The sequence below is a fragment of the Callorhinchus milii genome, unplaced genomic scaffold (assembly GCF_018977255.1).
Source record: "Callorhinchus milii isolate IMCB2004 unplaced genomic scaffold, IMCB_Cmil_1.0 Scaffold15, whole genome shotgun sequence".
NCBI classification, from domain to species: Eukaryota; Metazoa; Chordata; class Chondrichthyes; order Chimaeriformes; family Callorhinchidae; genus Callorhinchus; species Callorhinchus milii.
In genome coordinates this window covers 2749668-2769932 of record NW_024704756.1, presented here as the reverse complement: position 1 = coordinate 2769932, position 20265 = coordinate 2749668, and the positions used below count along the sequence as shown (strand labels likewise).

The window sequence follows — 20265 nt, the reverse complement described above, 5'->3', positions numbered from 1 at the left end:
AGGTTTTCATATTTAAGAGCATCCAAACCAAACTGACAAATCCATGCATCCCACCTACAGCTGGACATTTTAGAGATAGATTGTTGGTATGGAATACATACTCTCTCCTTGGAGGAATGCATCCGGCTTACCTAATTCCCAGAAAGTATTAAGTGCAGGTTGGCAAGAGCCAAGACTTGGGGACCCCAGAGTGTGCATTGGGGTAACCGCTGGAGTCTAACCAGCTAAAATTGCATAGCTTGCCATCAGTAGCACTGTCCGATAAGCTTTCCCACTGCTTATCCAGTTAGGACCACCCTACCTATGGATAAGGATAATTACAATGCTGGCACTGGAATTTACTGGCTTTTTTCAGGGCTGAAAATGCCAGTTAATGCCAGGATCAGGGTCAGTCAGTGCCTGGCCCCACAGAAATGTTTCGGGCCTGGTCCAGCTAGATTCCAATTCCAATTCCGGACACCCAGAGTGCGGTGTGGTAGCCTGGATTTACTGTACATATTTCCAAAGCATATAAGAGACAGCTCAGATGCAGCACAACAGGCACACACTGGGATGCAATCTCATATAAAACATTGTGACAAGATATTTACTATTTTTTTAATACTATAATAATAATAATAATAATAATAATCCTTGCATTTGATATAGCGCTTTTCACGTCGGGAGGACGTCCCAAAGCGCTTCACAGAACACACTGTAAAGTGAATTGACTGTATATTTGTGGGCAAACGCGGCAGCCAATTGCGCACAGCAATGTCCCACAAACAGTCGTAGATTGAAAATGACCAATTTATTATTGTTTTGGGTTTTTGGAGGGATTATTATTAGGCGTGTGGAGTAAGGAAACTTGCCCAAGGTTTCGCCCTCTGCCTGGAATTGAACTCAGGTCTCTCGCTTGCAAAGCGAGTGCTCTAACCACTGAGCTACAGGACTCCACTATGCTAGTTAACATGCGATCACGATCCTTGCATTTGATACAGCGGCTTTCTTTCCTGAACAAAATGCACAGTCAATTCACTTTACAGGATATTCTGTTAAGCTCTTTGAGATGTCTTAACAGCATGATAAGATATCAAATTCAATGAATATTATTAATATTCAAATCAAAGGGAAAGGCTGTATCCAATGCAAGGATTGTCATTGCATGTTAACTAGTATAATATGAAAAAGTAGTAAATATTATGTCTCCACAGGATTTTACGGTGAATTGTAGTGATTGTGTATTTTGTAGGCCAACATGTCAGCCAAATTTGCACACAGCAATGTCCCACAAAAAGCCATGAAGTCAATGACCAATTTTACCTGGAGGATTGTTGGGTTAGACATTACGAGAAAGTCCCTTCACTTTCCAAGTTGTGTCATGGGATCTTTAATGTCCACCTGAACAGGCAACCTTGTTTAACGTCTCATCATACAATGGCATCTCCAATGATGCAGCACCACCCTAGCCTAGACTATGTGAAGTCAAAGTCATTGATGTGCAGCTTGAACCCACAACTTTCGGGCTCAGAGGTGCGAGTGCTGCCGACCTGGCCAAGGCTGACACCTAAGTGACATCTTACTGTCTCTTCTAGGGATTCTGGGACCCACCATTCGAGCCGAAGTCAACGACAAAGTAATAATCCACTTTAAGAATCTAGCCTCGCGCCCGTACAGTATTCATCCATATGGGATCTCCTACTGGAAGATGTCTGAAGGTGAGTCACACATAATGCGTTAGACAGTCAGCTGTTGAGTAATGCACCTCATGTGCCAGAGGCTGTGAACCAGAGAGGCGATGGGCTCCAGTTTCAGCCTTAGATTCCACAGCCCCACTGGCAAAAATAGCTTTACTTTTTGGTCTGAGACATGCATAAACCCATGACCACACTTAAGAGTCTTCACCCAAACTACTGAAAGCTTCACATACAGTTTCTGTGTGTCTGGCAATGGAGGGAGACACAGGTTGTCCCGAGCCAAGGTTAAAGGACCACAGAGTGCGTGATGGTTGGGGGGGGGTTAGGGAGAGGGTAACTGCTGCAGATTAACCAGGTAAAGCCAAACAACCTTCCCCTTGTGAACCATGGCAAGCTTCTAGATGGTTATTGAGTCAGCACAACACTTACAATATTATTCCCTTTCATCTCTCTTGTGTTACTGGAGTAGCTTCGCAAGCGAGAGGACCTGGGTTTGCTTCCTGGGCAGGGTGAAACCTGAGGCAAGTTTCTTTCCTTCACACGCTTCTGTTTACCTAACAGTAGATAGGAACTCGATTGTTAGTCGATCGGTGGATTGCTTTTTCCGGAGGTAACAATCCCTTTGAAAAAAAAATGTGGTCACTCTATCCACGACTGTGTGTGGGATTGCAGCGTTGGCTGCAGGGTTTCTCCCACAAAATATACAGTCAATTCACTTTACAGTTTACTGTGTGAAGCGTTTGGAGATGGCTCGAAGATGTGATAAGGCCCTATATCAAATGCAAGGAGTACAGTAATAATAACAAAGAAATATTCCATGCTCAGGTGCTTCGTACAATGACCACACATCCGCCTCCGAGAAGGAAGATGATGTGGTAAAACCCAAAGGCGAGTACGTGTATGTCTGGGAGATCACCGACAACCTGGGGCCATTGGATGGCGACTCACGCTGCCTGACGTCCGCTTACTCTTCACACGTGGATCAAGTGAGGGACTTCAACTCGGGTCTGATCGGAGCAATCCTCATCTGTAAGCATGGTGAGTGAGAACTCTAACATTCCATTGCCAGGCATGTCACCTTGGCGTCAGTTCAGTTCCAAGACACCCTGCTCACCTCGCCCGAGGAGGATAGTCACTAGTTGGTTTATATTTTTACAAATGAGAAGTGGTTTGAAATGGGTGTATGATTGCCTCCTCAGGCACTCTGAACTCACTGGGAAAGCAGGTCAACCAACAAGAGTTTGTGCTCTTGTTTTCTGTCATTGATGAAAGCAAAAGTTGGTACCTGGAAACGGACAGAATCAAGTACAAGATCCCAGGGCCTCGGAAAAGCAAACGTCTCATGTACTCCATCAATGGCTACATCAACTCCTCCTTACCAGGTCAGTGCCATCACCTTCACAGGCCTGTGCTATGTGCTGCAGATAAATCCTTTTAACCTCTAAATTAGTAATAATAATCCTTGCATTTGATATAGCACCAATCACATTGGTGAGACATCTCAAAGCGTCTTTACAGAATATACTGTAAAGTGGAGTGACTGTGTATTTTGTGGATGAAACGCAGCAGCCAATTGCACACATCAGTGTCCCACAAACAGTCGTGGATTGAATGACCATTTTTTTTTAACAACAAGGTTCTTATTTATTGCTAGGTAAACAGAGGTGTGTGGAGTAAGGAAACTTTCCTCAGGTTTTGTCCCAAATCGAACCCTCTCACTTGCGAGGCGAGTGACTAACCATTGCACTACAGCACTCCACACTGATCTTTGCATTTAATTTGCAACACAGGCCTACTTCAGATTCCCTGCCCACTTTCACCCATTCTGTTTCTGTTTTCTGGAACTCCATTTTGGATTCCCTCCATTAATTAATTAATAATGAATTAGATATTAGTAGCACCTGACAACAACATGAGACCAACGTAACTTTGGTCTCAACTACTTGTTTGTTCAGGGTATCAAGGGATACCCATTCTATGAGATCATGGCCGATGTGTACCTGTGAAAATATTATTAATTTCATGTATTGCGTCATTTGTCTTGGGGACCCAAAACAGCTAAGAGTAAGAAAAGAAACCAATGTATAAGGAATCCAGTAAGATAAAGCAACGTATTCTGATGGGGGAGGTTGGGGCACAGAGGAAGAGGGTATTGGTCAATTTCACTATAATTTCTAATTACGAATGATAGATTTTAAGTCCAGATAACATGAACTATGCCATTGAAAGAAGATGTTTGGTGATTCCTGTTTGGTGTCTGTCAAGTCCTGTTGGGCAGTGGTAAGAGTGCTTGCCTCGCAAGTGAGAGGAGTTAGGTTTGATTCCTGGGCAGGGCAAAACCTTAGGCAAGTTTCCTTACTCCACAAGCCTCTGTTTACCCAGGCGTAAGTAGGAACCCCGTTGATAGATGTTTGTCGGATCGCTTTCCGGGAGTAATAATCCCTTTTAAAAAAAATTGGGTCACTCAATACATGACTGCTTACTGGACATTGCTGTGCAAAATTGGCTGCCATGTTTTACCCATAATATAATCAGTCAATTCATTTTACAATGTATTCTGTGAAGCGCTTTGAGAAATCTCGAAGATGTGATAAAGCGCTATATTAAATGCAAGTATTATTGGTATATTCTGCTGTGACTGCTTTTCAGATCTGAATCTCTGCAAAAACAGAGATGTGAGTTGGCACCTCATCGCCATGGGCTCGGTGCCAAACCTGTTCTCCATTTACTTCAGTGGGAACGGGCTCCTGCTGCGCGGGCACAGAGTTGTCTCCATCGAACTGGCGCCCACGGCATTCACAACAGCTGAGATGAGTCCGAGCTCCAAGAGCAAGTGGCTGCTGTCCTGTCAGAACCCAGAGCATCAGCAAGGTAGAGTGGCAGCGAGGGAGTATGGTGTAAAACATCTCTATTAACGCATCGTAACCTTAATGTCCTGCTATTAACAGAACTTACTATAATAATAATAATCCTTGCATTTAATGCAGAGCATTATCACGTCGTTGAGACGGCTCAAAGCACTTCACAGAATATACTGTCAAGTGAATTGACTGCGAATTTTGTGGGCGAAAAACGGCAGCCATTTGCCCACCGCAATATCCCACAAACAGTCATGTTTGTAATTTTTAATTGTACCATTAAGTATAACTGTGTATTTTGTGGTTGTAAGTGCAGCTGCCAATTTGTGTGCAGTAATGTGCCCCAAACAGCCTAGAGGCGAATGAGAATTGTATCTGGAGGGATAGTTGGCCAGGACACCAGGGATAGTCCCTTCTCTTTTTGAATACTGCCGTTTGATCCTTAATGTCTACCTGAACAGGCAGACGGGACCTTGGTTTAACATTTCACCCAAAGGACGGCACTTCCAACAATGCAGTAGCCCCCCCAGCACGGCACTGGGGTGTTAACCCAGACCGTGTGCTTTTAATGCCAATGCAGGACTTGAACCCATCATCTTATGACCCAGAGGTGAGAATGAAACCAGCTGAGCTATTCTGACGCATTCTTTTCTTTAAGTGACAACTGGATGGTACAGTAATAATATGCTGCCCATTCGCCACTGAGAACTAGTTTAGAATCCAGCTCAGTTTGAGGGGTTGGTAATCTCTGCTTGGAGAATCCCATAGAGGGGACTTGGGTCAGTTTTGAGGTGGATTACGTAGAGGTAGGTGTCAATTACTCTGTATTGAATCATAACCCTGTGTACGTGCTGTTCAGGAAATAGTGTTGTATTATTCAGCACCGACATGCCTCACCTTGATGAACACAAACAAGTCAAATGGTAAGCCTGGACTTGCATACACACCTTGTTTTCTGTTAAAACATTGCAATTAACTGTAAGCCGAGACAAAAATGAAAAAACACTTGATTTCAACAGATAAAAATGTTAAACTTTTCCCTCAATTACACCGCAGTACTCAGTTCCTGTTCTATTTCAATAGGATTGAGATCAGCTGTCAGTCCTTCTGAAGTAAAACACAGGAACTATGACTTTTCAATGCAGCTTATAATAATAATAATCCTTGAATTTGATAAACCATTTTATCACATCATTGAGACATCTGAAAGTGCTTCACAAAATATATTGCAACATGGCTTGACTGTGTATTTTGTGGGACAAATATGGCAGCCAATTGCGCATGGTAGTGTCCCACAAACAGTTGTGGATTGAGTGAGTAAATTGTGTTTGGGTGGGGAGAGGAGGGATCATTACCCCAGGAAAGTGATCTGCCAATCGATTAACTAGGGTTCCTACGTATTTCCAGGTAAACAGAGATGGGTGGAGTAAGGAAACTCGTCTAAGGTTTCACCCAGCCTGGGAATCAAACATGGGTCCTCTCACCAGTGAGACGAATGTGCTAGCCACTACGCTACCAAACTTCTCTAGGTGGTTCAGTGAATTTATGCAGTGAGTCGCTGAGCCAGACCAAAATGTGAAGCTCGCGGGTTTAATCCCCATTCTGTGCTGCGTTGGATGCTGCAACTGGCATTCAGATAATTGTAGGGAATTTGCTCCTGCTCACTATTCAGTAGACCCTATTTGAGGTTCATCAGGCTCGCATCAGGGTTGTGATTCCCCTGTGCTCCCCCCCAACCCAACACCTGTTCAAAAAGTTTTTAACAGTAATAATCCTTGCATTTGATACAGCGTCTTATCATGTCATCGAGACATCTCAAAGCGCTTCACAAGATACATTGTAAAACAACAACAACAACAACTTGGATTTATATAGCGCCTTCCACGCCGGACGGCATCTCAGAGCGCTTCACAGTAAGGAATCCCGGGGCTGAGCCAGGGGGAGGGGGAGGAAGGGGGCCAAAGGCGTGGTCGAAAAGAAAGGTCTTCAGAAGGGACCTGAAAGTAGGAAGAGAGGGGGCGAGGCGAAAAGAGTGAGGAAGGGTCGCCGAGGGTGGAGCGGAGGACTTGGGGGACGAGGAGGAGGCCAGACCCGGAGGATCGAGGACAACGGGTGCTGTTTGAAGGAGAGAGGAGGTCAGAGAGGTAGGGAGGTGCAGAGGAGTGGAGGGATTTGAATACAAGGGTGAGGATCTTGAAATCGATCCGCTCTGGGATAGGCAGCCAATGCAGTCTGGCAAGGACTGGGGAGCGGGTTTTGGTGCGGGTGAGAATGTGAGAATGTAAAGTAGATTGACTGTATATTTCAGGGCAAAACACGGCAGCCAATTGTGCATAGCAATGTCCCACAAAGAGCCATGGAGTGAGTAACTGATTTTATTTGATGGAATTGTTGGCCAGGACACTGGGAGAGAGAAACTCCCTTCTCTTTTCGAAAAGTGCCGTGGGATCTTTAACACCAACCTGAACAGGTAGACGGGACCTTGATTCAACAACTCATCCGAAGTTCGGGATCTTGCTCAAGTAACTCGCCTGCAAGAGGCTCACATGAAAAAAAATCCCAAATGAGTCAAGTCCAGTGTTGGAGGGTGACTAGTAGTTGTGGAATCTATTGGAACAAGGACCCAAATGTTTCCAGGAAGATAGAAGTTAATAAAACAGAAAAGAAACACCACAGGTGCTCAGCTGACTTTGTTGCACAATGTTACACAATAGACACAGTCAGTCAACATTGCCTGCAATGAATTGTTCCTGATGGCTACTCGTTGGTGTGTCAGATTGATTATTATCAGAGGTTGCTTGACCGGAGGGAGATGGGGCAGCACAATGGAATCCAATCCTGCTCCCAGTTACGCACACCTCTAATAGGTAGGGACTGCTCACAAAAGTGCTCATCATTATACATAATTAAGAAGAACTCTTAGTTAAAGATCATTTTCTTTAGCGTAAGGCTGGCTCAGTTGGTAGCACACTCGCCTCCAAGTCAGAAGGTTATGAATTCAACAACAACAGATTTTTATTTATATACTGCCTTTCTCATTGGGAGGACATCCCAAAGGGGCTTGACAGTCCACCAGATTTGCACCCGAGGTGGGAGTAGGAACCGAACGAGATGGGGATGGAGGGGTGGGAGATGACCGAAGGCATGGTCAAAGAGGAAGATCTTGAGGTGGGCCTTGAAGGAGGTGAGGGAAGGAGTGAGTCAGAAACACTCTAGGATGGAGTTCCAGACAGGAAGGCAGGCAGGCCTGAAAGCTGACTGTTGAAAGTGGGGCAAGAAGGGCAGGGGAACTGAAGCAGACCAGTGCCTGCAGAACAGAAAGATCGGCCAAGTTTGTATGGTTTAACATCTTGATGGTTTGATTCAAGCCCCATGTGGGGACTTGGAACCCATGCAGTCTAAGCTGGCATTTCAATGTCCTGATGGGGGAAGTGCTACATTGTTATAGGTGCCGCACTTCAGATGATGTTAAACCAAGGCCCCGTTTGCTTGCTCCGACGAATGTTAAAGATCCCATAGCACTATTCATAAAGATAAGGCAGTTTTCACATGTGTGTCCCGGTCAACAATCCCCCAGAGAAAATTGATCACTCACTTCATGATTGAGGGACACTGCTGTGTGCAATTGGCTGCCACATTTCGCCCACAAAATATACAGTCAATTCACTTTACAGTATATTCTGACATCTCAAAGACATGATAAGGCACTATATCAAATGCAAGGATTATTATCATTACCATTATTAAAGTGTGCAAATTGGCAGCTGCGTATATCCACAAACTAGATCATTAGTAGACTTTACAATGTGTGCTGTGAAGAGCTGGTCCATGCCTTTGTCACCTCTCAGTTGGACTATTCAAATGCCCTCCTCGCCGGTCTCCCCTCCACTACCATCCATAAAATCCAAGTCATACAAAACTCTGCCGCCCACATTCTTACCCGCACCAAACTCCGCTTCCCGATCCCCCCAGTCCTTGCCAAACTGCATTGGCTGCCTGACCCAGAGAGGATCGACTTCAAAATCCTCACCCTTGTCTTCAAATCCCTCCACTCTTCTGCACCCCCTACCTCTCTGACCTCCTCTCTCCTCAAAACAGTGCCCGTTGCCTTTGTTCCACCAGGTCTGGCCTCCTCCTTGTCCCCCGAGTCCTCCGCTCCACCTTCGGCAGCGATGCCTTCAGCCACTATGCCCCGAGGCTCTGGAACTCCCTTCCTCACTCCCTTCACCTCTCTTCCTATTTTCAGGTCTCGGCTGAAGACTTTTTTTTTCGACCGCACCTTTAGTCACCTTCCTTCCCCCTCCCCCTGGCTCGGCCCCAAGATCCGTTACTGTGAAGCGCTCTGAGACGCCGTCTGGCGTGGAGGGCGCTATATAAATTTGAGTTGTTGTTGTTGTTCTTTGAGATGTCGTCGAGATGTGATAGGCGCTGTATTGAATGTAAGAATTATTATTATTAATTATTATGTTTCCCAAATTCTCAAGTTCCTTCTTTCCTGCTCTTCCGTGTTAACAGCTGGAATGACGGCTTACGTTACTGAAGAGGGAATCTGCGAGGAAGACAGCAGCCATGCTCCTTGGCAGACACTAACTTGGGTAGAGACCGAGGAGGATGAGGAGGACAACGACAAGGACAACTTCAATATCCAGATGAAATACATGATGAGAACAATGTCAACCAAGCAACGGCCAATTGAGTGGATTCATTATATCACTGCCGAGGAATGTGATTGGGATTATGCACCAAGCCCTCCTGCCCCGGGCAGCAGGTACAGTCTTTCCATTGTCAATTTTACCGATGTTCTTGGGCTTTCCCCAACTTGCACGGTGTTTCCTATAGGGACCTCTCCAATGTCTACCTGTTGGACAAATGTACAGAGGAAGGGAAGACTGACTCAATAATAATCCTTGGATTATTAGCGCCTTATCACGTCGTTGAGCTATCTCAAAGCCCCTCACAGAATATACTGTAAAGTGTGTTGACTGTCTATTTTGTGGGCGAAATGCAGCAGCCAATTGCGCACAGCAGTGTCCCACAAACATTTTTAGAAAATTGCATTTTTACAGCAACTTGATATTTTGAGAAGTCTCAAAGCGTTTTACCGAAATTATTGTCAAGTGAAAGCCAAATGTGGCAGCTATTTTGTGCTCAGCGATGTCTCACAAACAACCATTTGATGAATGTCTAACTGTTTGGCCAGGACACCGGGAGGAGTTCCAATTGCCTTTCAGTTTCTGTAATGCAATCATTAAAGTCAAGTTGAACAATTTAACATCTCACCCAAATTACGTCACTTCTGACATTGGAGCATTAGCCTGGATCACAAGCTCATATTCCTAGTGTAGACCTTGAATCTGCAGCCTTCTGACCCAGGGGTGAGAGTACCACCAACTAAGCCAGGCTGAGAACTAAACTGATGTGTCTTACCTCAGGGTCCATAGTCTACGTATCCATTCCAACAATCTAACTCTGGAATTTCCGTGTGTAGGTGGGATGCATGGAATGCTCAGCTTGGTTTGGATACTGTTAAGCACGGTGATGGGTTTCCACGTGTCAGACCGGCTGACTAAAAAAAAACGTACCTATACATTCCAATGATTGCACTCGGGGGGGGGGTGGAGGGTGGAATGTGGCACAAGTCTGATATAGAGTAAGAGAATTCGATCTTTCTCAAAAAAAGGCTTAAAAACCTAGAGCCCAGTGAATATTCTCTATCTGCCTTTCGATTAAGAAGCCAGAAGCTGGAAAGAAACCCCAACCGGATTGGGAAGGAGTATAAAAAGGCCGTTTACGTCGAGTACACAGACAACACCTTCACCATTGTCAAGTACAAACCAAACCCAAAGTCATCAAAGGGCATCCTGGGGCCAGTGCTACGCGGCGAAGTTGGGGATCGCTTTAAGGTGGGTTTCAGTCCTCCTTCCTCGGGTATCCTCCTACCTCTCTGATCTGCTGACCCCTTATCAACCTGTCCACTCCCTATACTCAGCAGGCTCTGTTCAGCCTGCAAACCCCACCCCCCACCTGGCCCGCCCCACCATCAGTGGTTGGGCCTTCAGACTCTCTGCCCCCACCCTTTGGAACTCCATCCCACATTCCCTTTGCCTCTCTCCCTCCCTTGCCTCCTTCAAGGCACGCCTCAAGACACTCCTCTTCAACCGTGCCTTCAGTCACCCTCCAACCCTCTCTGCCCTCCACCCCACCTGATCCCACCACTCCGGGTCCTAATTTCTGACTGTTCAGATGCTTGGGACGTCCTCCTGACGTGAAAGGCGCTTTACAAATGTAATGTATTGTATATAGTCAGTGTCGCGACATAGGACCACAGGATTTCAGACCAGAAGGAGGCCATGTGGCTCCATTGTTTTATGTGCCAGCTTTCTAAATCACCGTTTTATTAATCCCACTTTTCACCTGATTCCCTTGGTTTTGTTTATGGGTTATCTAGTTTGCTGCAGCCCTCACTGTAACGCTCTGATATATCTCTAATGTACACTAAACCTTCACTGCAAAGTTAACAAGCCTTCTCACGTGTATGACTGGTAAGGTAATAATAATCCTTGCATTTAATATAGCGCCTTATCAAATCGTTGACACATCTCAAAGCGCTTCACAGGATAGATTGTAAAGTGGATTGACCGTGTATTCTGTGGGTGAAATTGATGTGATGAGAATTAAGTGTCTATCTGCCCTGGGATTCAGTCTGCACTCCCCGATGTGTAACCTGAGTGATTGGGCCAACCACCAATATTTTGTAGCCAAAATGGTATCAAGATATTAAAATCCCTGTACTCCTCTATTTTGTGAGTGTCCAGGAGAATGAAGTGCCCCATCCACTGAATTGATCATTGCTAAGTTATCAATTTCCGCGTCTTTAAAGTGCTCCTCTCCTGTGCACCACAGATTGTGTTTAAGAATCTAGCAAGTAGACCATACAACCTTAACCCCCATGGACTGACCAAGATAAAAGTGGAAACAGCTGGAGGTAAGTATGGACAGCAACTTGCATTTATATAGTAGCCTTCACGTTGGGTAACACCAGGAGTGGTTTATAAGGACAGAGTTGGACGCCAAAGCAAGGGAGAGGGGAGGAAGGGGGAAGGTGACTGCATTGCCTTTGAAGAGGTGGGAGTTGGGAGGGAAATTAAAAACAGGAAAAAACAAAACTCATACACTTCTCTGGATCTCGGATCAAATTCCTTACCATTTAGCTATCCAATTCCCTCTTCAACTTGTTGACACAATCTGCCCAGCTGGTTCATCTATTTGGGGATGTATTCATTGTTCTCTGTGTAAAGTGATTCAATCCATACCGTCTTTTCACCTTCCCTTGTCTGAGCTCGAGACTGTATCCCCATGTCGCTGAACGTCTCTGTAACAGAACGATTCCAGCAAACTTCTGTAATGTTGAACGGTAAAGGCTTGGTACTGAGGTCACTGGTTGTTTTGTGATATTCATTCTAAAGAGCACTGAGCGACAGGCGGATGTCCTTAATTGACTGAAACTGATGCTTGGCTGTGTGTGGCCGCAGATTGGATTCTCTTCCCTCTTTAAACACCATCCATCCATGACATCAGTCCTGGCCAGGCTCCACTTGCTCCCGATCACCAAACAGATCAATTTCAAGATTTTTACACTCGTCCTCAAATCCCTTCACACCCTGGCACCTCCCTACCTCTCCGACCTGCTTATTCCTCACTCCACGCCGTTGTCTCTGCTCCGCTTTCTCTGGCCTCCTGCTTGTCCTACGTGCCGTCCATTCCATCATTGGTGGTTTGCGCTTTCAGCCACTGTGCCCTGAAACTCTGGAACATTCTCTCTCAATCCCTCCAACTAGCTCCCTTCTTTCCCCATCTTCTGGTTAATAATAAATAAAAATCCTTGGATTTGATATAGAGCCTTATCACGTTATAATAATAATAATAATAATAATCCTTGCATTTAATATAGCGCTTTTCACGTCGGGAGGACGTCCCAAAGCGCTTCACAGAACACACTGTAAAGTGAATTGACTGTATATTTGTGGGCGAACGTGGCAGCCAATTGCGCACAGCAATGTCCCACAAACAGTTGTGGATTGATGGCCAAATTATTATTATTGTTATTTGTAATATTTATATTATAGCTCCCCATCTGAACACACTGCTCATTGACCTATCTGTGAAACCAGCAGACTACCTGGGCTGTAAATTACCCCATTACATGAGGATGGGGGGCAGGGGGTCACAGTAAATGTGAATGGTTGCCCTCCAGGACTTTGCTCTTTGACTATGCTTACGGTCACCTTCCCCCGGCTTGGGGTCAGGCTGTGCCACTGTTAAGCGTTCTGGGACATTACCCTGTATGAGGGGGCGCTATATCAATGCAAATTGTTGTTGTTTACAGATCATCATGTGATGAACCACTCTGTGCAGCCCAATGAGGTCGTCACTTACTTCTGGAACGTGACCGAGAGTGACGGGCCCACCCAGTCTGACCCAGGCTGCCAGACTCACTTCTACTTCAGCAGCGTGGACGTGGTGCGCGACATGGCCTCCGGGCTCATCGGGCCGATGCTGATCTGCCGGAAGGAAATGCTGAACATGAACGCCAGGCCGGTGAGGACACTCTCTGCCTGGGCAATGCCAGGGTTCACGAGGTTGTGTGAGCGGGCATTAAATCTCCACCAATGGAGAGGTACAACCCATCAGATAGACCAAGATCTCCAAGATGTTCCTTATTTCCATAATAATAATAATAATCCTTGCATTTGATATAGCGCTTTTCACGTCGGGAGGATGTCCCAAAGCACTTCACAGAACACACTGTAAAGTGAATTGACTGTATATTTGTGGGCGAACGCGGCAGCCAATTGCGCACAGCAATGTCCCACAAACAGTCGTAGATTGAAAATGACCGATTTATTAATGTTTTTGGTTTTGGAGGGATTATTATTAGGCTCTGTGTGGAGTAAGGAAACTTGCCAAAGGTTTCGCCCTCTGCCTGGAATTGAACTCAGGTCTCTCGCGTGCAAAGCGAGTGCTCTAACCACTGAGCTACAGGACTCCACAAATGTTTGCTATATTACTCCAATGGAGATAGGAGGGCAAGGTAGAGTTCCGTAGGAAGTTGGTTAGTTAGAGCACTCCCTTTGCGAGTGAGAGGACCGGGGTTTGATTCCCGGGCAGGGCGAAATCTTAGGCAAGTTTCCATACTCCGCGCAACTCTGTTTACCTAGCAGTAAGTAGTAACCTGCTTGTTAGTCAATTGGCAGATCACTAATCAGGGGTAATAATCCCTTTAAAAAAATTGGGTTACTCAATCCATGACTGTTTGTGGGACACTGCTGTTTGCAATTGGCCGTGAAGCATTTTGAGATGTCTCAATGATGTGATGAATCGCAATATCAAATGCAAAAATTATTATTATTATCATTGGTGCGGAGCAGGGATTGCTGGCACGTAGTGTTGCAGAATGGTAAAATTCTACCCTAGTTTCTGATGTGAGCCAGAGCAGGAGAGATCTTGTTGGATAGATGCTGAGGCTACATTGGAGATGAGAAAATAAATCACATATGGGTCTACTGCTCGCCTCAACTCTGGCGAATTTCAACTCTGAAGGAGTTATCTTGGCAGACAAACCCATGGTGTCCTCAGTTAGACTCTAATACATCCTGTAATTCTTCACAGATCAAGATCGACCGATCCAAGTACCTCCTGCTCTCCCTCTTTGATGAGAACAAGAGCTGGTACATCAATGAGAATATCCAGAAGTATTGCGAGGAGCCGTCATCGGTGAACACAAAAGATCCTGAGTTCTACCAATCAAATTTAATGTACAGTGAGTGTTCAATGTTGCTTCACCCACAGAATCATAGAATCTTACACCGCAGAAGGAGGCCATTTGGCCGATTGTGCCTGTGTCGGCTCTTTGAAAGAGCTACCAACTAGTCCCATCTCCGCGCTTACCCCATAACCCTGCAAATTTTTCCTTTTCAAGTACCTATCCAATTCCCTTTTGAAAATTATTATTGAATCCCTTTCAGGCAGTGCATTCCAGATCGTAACAACTCTCTGGGTTAAAAAAAATTCTTGTTTCCCCTCTGGTTCTTTTGCCCATTATCTTAAATCTGTGTCCTCTGGTTTCCGACCCACCCACCAGGGGAAACAGTTTCTCTCTATTTACTCTATCAAAACCCCTCATAATTTTGAATACCTCTATTAAATCTCCCCTCAACCTTCTCTGCTCTAAAGAGAACAGTTCCAGCCTCTCTAGTTTCTCCACAGAATTGAAGTCCCTCCTCCTGGTAAAAAGTTGCTTGTAATTCTTCAAAAAAATCAAAAAGCTCAACTGTACCCAAATCGACTTCAAGATCCTTGTCTGTCCTTCACAATCTTGCCCCTTCCTGCATTCTGCAACCTCCTCCAGCACTATGCTCTGGCTCTACTGTTCTTTCCGCATTCCTTCAGTATTAAGTATTGATATGCAAAATTTTGTAGTATAATTTAGTACAATGTTAAATCCTTGATAGAGCACCATTTCATGTTGCTGCGATTTCTCAAAGCGCTTTGCAGGATTTGCTGTACAGTGTAACAAAATTTACGCACAATAGTGCCATGGCATCTTTATCAGGCAGACATCAGTTTAACATCTCCTCTGAAGGACGGCACCTCCAACATTATAGTGCTCCTCCGGCATTGTGCTGAAATGTCAGCCAAACGGTGACTTCAAAGTTCGAATGTAGGGCTTGAACCCACAACCTTCTGACTCAGAGGCAAAAGTGCTACCAACTGAGCCAGGCTGACACAGTCTGCAATATCCTACAGTATTAATGTGATATCCTTCAGTCTTGACATGTATGTCTGTATCTTGCAGGTATCAATGGATTTGTGAATGAAAGTGCCCCAAACCTAGATTTCTGCTTGAAAGAGGACATATTCTGGCATGTGATCGTTGGGGCCCAGAATGACATCCTTTCGCTCTACTTCCACGGCCAAACCTTCAAGCGTGATGGGATCTATGAGGATGTGTTGACCCTCTTCCCATTTTCTGGTGAAACAATCCGCATGGATATGGATAACATTGGTCAGTAATGAAGAGCCTAGTTCATTTTATTGGATGGATGGGAGAGGGAGGGGGATAGGGAAAAAGTGGGGGAGGGAGGGTTGGGGGAGGGAGGGAGGGAGGGAGGGGGGATGGGGAAGGGAGGGAGGATTTGGGGAGGGATGGAAGACATGATCTCCAGTGGAGATCTAACTGTTTTTCCTTCTTTTGTGAATTAATTGGTTTATATATAACACACTCACTGCTTGTTACCTACACTAGGGTTGGAATGGGCCCAGTGCTTTTACTTTCTCTATTGCTTTCTTTTTAGCTAATATAGATTAGCTTTCAGCTAATTCATACATTTCATGCCAAAGCAGCTTTCTGCTGCATTAGGTGCTATATATGATCATACACAAGGATTTACATAGCAGCTATGGATTCTCTCTTGGTATTTTGGCACTTGCATTATTATTGTGAAGTCCTGTAGCTTAGGATTTTAGTCCTGTAGTTTACCTAGTAAGTAGGAACCCGGTTGTTAGTCGATTAGTGGATTGCCTTTTTGGGGGTAATAAACCCTTCAATCAATCGACCGCCCAACCGACCGACAGACAGATACATAAATAAATAAAAAGAATAATAATCCACTCAATCCACAACTGTTTTCACAATTGGCTACCTTTTGAGACGTCTCAAAGCCACGATAAAGCATTACATCAAATGCAAGGATTATTATTATTGCCAATAACCTTGTTGCTAATATCCTAACCACCAGGTCAGTGGCTTCTGAAGCCCTTGAACTATCAATACCAAAGCCGGGGCATGAGGGCAAAATTCACAGTTCGTAACTGCGACAATGAGGAAGAGAATTATGAGAACCTGGTGAACTTTATTAACACTGAGGAGGAGGATTTGGCCTATGGCAATGTCCTGGAGGATGAAATGATGAACTTATTCCTGAGGCCAAGAGGATTCAGGAAGGCCAGCCAACTAGATCTCAATGAGACCATTAACATAGAGGAACTGCTGAACAGCACAGATGATGAGGCAATAATCCCGGGAGAGGAAGACCCCATCTGGTTACTTTGTGGGGCGAGGCAACATCCCCCATTAGCTGAGCAACTGAGTGTGGAAGATCAAGAAAATCACCCTCTAAACCATTTGGCTCATGAAAGCAGTGAAAGGAATAAGAGACAAGTTATTGCAGATGATTCCACTGTAACCCTTGACAAGGAAGCCACTGAGGATGCAATAGGATCAGGAAAAACACACAGTAACTCTTCATTCCCAGTTGGCGCTGCAGTTGGTGGACACAAGGATCAGAATGTTAGCCAGTCGGTCCAAGCAAACCACAGCTCAAACAATGCTTCTCAATCAAATAGAATGAAGGGCATCACGTCAAGCAATCAACTGCAATCTAACCTGAGCATCACTGGGGAAAATGCCAAACAAACACACTTGCTCCTTGAAAATCAGATCCTGAAGCAGGAGGACATTGTACTGACTGACGGAGTGAAATCTAACCACAGCATCAAATGGCCAGACAAGACAACCACAAAGACCAGGCTTCCCAAAGTCTTAACCTTTGAACAGATAAGCAACAACAAGACGGAGGGGACAAAACTGAGGTACAATGAGACAAATCTAGGTCTCAAGGAAACACAAAGCGCAACACCTAATTGGACCTCCAGTGAGGAACATCTAGCCACAGGACCCAGAAACTCTTCCCAAGACAGTAAAGAGTCTGATTATTTTGACTATGAGGAGTATGAGAAAGAAGGCAGTGGAGATATCAATGAAACAGACTATGGAGGAATCGGAGGTACTAATTTCAGGACTTTCGCTGATTTAGACTGGTGTCCAGAGGATTGGCCGAGTCTGATTCCACGATCGTCCGGTTCACATTTGAGGCACTTCTTCATTGCAGCTATAGAGACTATCTGGGATTACAAAGGCAGCCAAACAGCTCAAGCCTCCAAGCTAAGGTAAATTTAATTAAATTCTGTGCTCTATGTGTCAGCCTGGGTCTGGTGGGTACCACTCAGGGTCAGAAATCTGAAGGCTCAAGCCCAACAACGGAAGTTGAGTTCAATGTACTTGGGCGCAGTAGTGGGGAGGGCATTGCATTGTTGCCGATGCCATCTTTTAGATGAGATGTTAACCTGAGGTTCTGCCTACCCACGTTCAAGTTTCGGAATATTGACGTTATTTGAAAACACAACGGAGTTCCTCCCGCAATCCTCTGGGTAAAATTGATCATTAAATTCACATTTGTTTGTGGGACATTCCTGCGCGTAAATTGTCTGCTGCATTAGCCTAGAAATACACAGTCGTTTCCCTCTATATGATATTCCAAGCACTACATCAAATGCAAGGATTATTATTAATAAAATCCATTATATTAATGTCAATGTCGCGTTGGACAAGGGTGAAATTCTCTTACATTGACCGGCGGAGGTTATTGGTTTTAGGGTCCAACAACTGAGAGGTCAGAGGCTGGGAAACAAGTTCAAGAAAGTGGTGTTTCAGCAATACATGGACAACACCTTCCGGCAGCCCGTGATCCGGGGAGAATTTGAGGAACATTTGGGAATTCTTGGACCTGTCATCATTGCGGAGGTTAATGAAATCATTGTGGTGAGTTACCCCATAAGTGGAATTTCACCTTTAAATCCCTCCATGACCTTGTCCTGCTCTACCTCTGCAACCTTCTCATATTGTACCAACCCAGCCAAGACTTCCAATCAGAGGGCAGCAGCACTCTATCCGACCCACCATCATAAGTCAGGTTTAGCCTATCTGCCCCCTCTTCCTTCAACCTGTCCCCTCCGTTGCCTTTTTCGAGGTTCATCACAAGACCTTCCTCTTTGACTACACTTTCGGAACCTTCACCCTGTAGTGAACAGTTTCCCAGCTTTGTTCCTACCTTCTGGTAATGTCTATTCCTATTGTAAAGCAATTCTGTTCACAACAACCTGAGTCAGAAGTGTGTGGGTTCAAGCCCCATGTCGAGACTTGGAATCGCACAGTCTAAGCGGGGGGGGTGTTGCATTGTCAGAGGTGCCGTCCTTTGGATGAGACATTAAATCAAGTTTCATTTGCCTTTCAGGTGGATGTTAAAGATTCCATGGCACTATTCAAAAAGAGAAGGGAGTTTCTCTCTCCCGTTGTCCTGGCCAACAATCCCCCAAATAAAATTGTTTACTCATTCCTTGGCTGTTTGTGGGACATTGCTGTGCGCAATCAGCTGCCGTGTTTCACCCACAAAATACACAGTAAATCCACTTTACAGTATATCCTGTGAAGCACTTTGAGACGTCTCAACAAAGTAATAAGGCGCTATTTTGAATGCAAGGATTATTGGAGTCCTGTAGCTCAGTGGTTAGACCACTCGTTTTGCAAGTGAGAGACCTGAGTTCAATTCCAGGCAGAGGCGAAACCTTGGGCAAGTTTCCTTACTCCACACAGAGCCTAATAATAATCCCTCCAAAACCAAAAACAATAATGAATTGGTCATTTTCAATCTACGACTGTCTGTGGGACATTGCTGTGCGCAATTGGCTGCTGCGTTCGCCCACAAATATACAGTCAATTCACTTTACAGTGTGTTCTGTGAAGCGCTTTGGGACGTCCTCCCGATGTGAAAAGTGCTATATCAAATGCAAGGATTATTATTATTATTATTATTATTAACAGGTGAAGTTTAAGAATATGGCATCCAAGCCCTTCTCCATTCACGCTCACGGTGTGTCGCGCGATATACCTGAGGAATACATGGACGAGGAGGAGAAGGTGATCTGGCCCAGAAAAGAGGAGGACATTGCGTATCCCAACGAAACAAAGATGTACATCTGGCACGTAACAAAGGGCTCAGCGCCCACTAACAAGGACTTTGACTGCAGAGCCTGGACATATTACTCAGATGTCAATCCAGTAAGTGGGTCATTCAGTGTTACAGAAAAAACACGAGGATGACCATATTTTTTTAAACCAAATCCGGAGACAAATATGTATAAAAATTGAAAATTGAGCTCGCCACAATACCAGATGCTGTCAGTTACTGGAGAAACATGATGGGTTAATGGTTGTGTTTCTCTGATGAGTGGATGTGTTTTAAAATGTTATTGTTTTTGCTCAGTTTGTTGGTGAACCCAAGACAGGACAAATTTGGCCCCAGGGACACAATACTTCATCTGGGGACTGGCTCCGAGAATCAGGAATATATGGTCACACAAGAAACATCAAGTCTACACTGGTGTTTTTCAGAACATAAGACATCTAATCTAATTGACACACACTTTGTTGCTCTATCCTCAAACCCTTTAACATTCCTCCTTTTCAAGATTCTATCTCATTCCTTTTTAAAAGAATTTGTTGACTATGGTTCAAATCTTGTAGCTTAGTGGTTAGAGCACTTGCCTCGCAAGCGAGAGGACCAGGGTTCGATTTCCAGGCAGGGCGAAACCTTAGGAAAGTTTCCTTACTCCACATGCCTCTGTTTACCCAGCAGTAAGTAGGAGGTTGATTAGTCGATTGACAGATCACTTTCTGGGCATAATAATCCCTTCAAAAAGAAATAAAAGTACTAATTTGGTCACTCCATCCATGACTGTTTGTGTAATACTGCTGTGCACAATTGGCTACCACGTTTTGCCCACAAAATATAGTCACTAGACTTTATATCCTGTGAAGTGCTTTGAGATGTCTG

General features: G+C 44.8%; 1 protein-coding gene across 1 annotated transcript in view; it reads left to right on the top strand.

The window, feature by feature from the left end:
* Positions 1 to 20265, top strand: part of f8 (coagulation factor VIII, procoagulant component) — a 36360-nt gene that overhangs the window by 6767 nt on the left and 9328 nt on the right. The window contains exons 3-15 of the mRNA XM_007891318.2: positions 1575 to 1697; positions 2502 to 2714; positions 2876 to 3058; positions 4326 to 4547; positions 9050 to 9302; positions 10266 to 10437; positions 11438 to 11519; positions 12921 to 13132; positions 14204 to 14354; positions 15390 to 15599; positions 16333 to 17542; positions 18029 to 18194; positions 19254 to 19490. Of these exons, the coding sequence (XP_007889509.1) occupies positions 1575 to 1697; positions 2502 to 2714; positions 2876 to 3058; positions 4326 to 4547; positions 9050 to 9302; positions 10266 to 10437; positions 11438 to 11519; positions 12921 to 13132; positions 14204 to 14354; positions 15390 to 15599; positions 16333 to 17542; positions 18029 to 18194; positions 19254 to 19490 (3434 nt within the window). The remainder of the gene's footprint in view (positions 1 to 1574; positions 1698 to 2501; positions 2715 to 2875; positions 3059 to 4325; positions 4548 to 9049; positions 9303 to 10265; positions 10438 to 11437; positions 11520 to 12920; positions 13133 to 14203; positions 14355 to 15389; positions 15600 to 16332; positions 17543 to 18028; positions 18195 to 19253; positions 19491 to 20265) is intronic.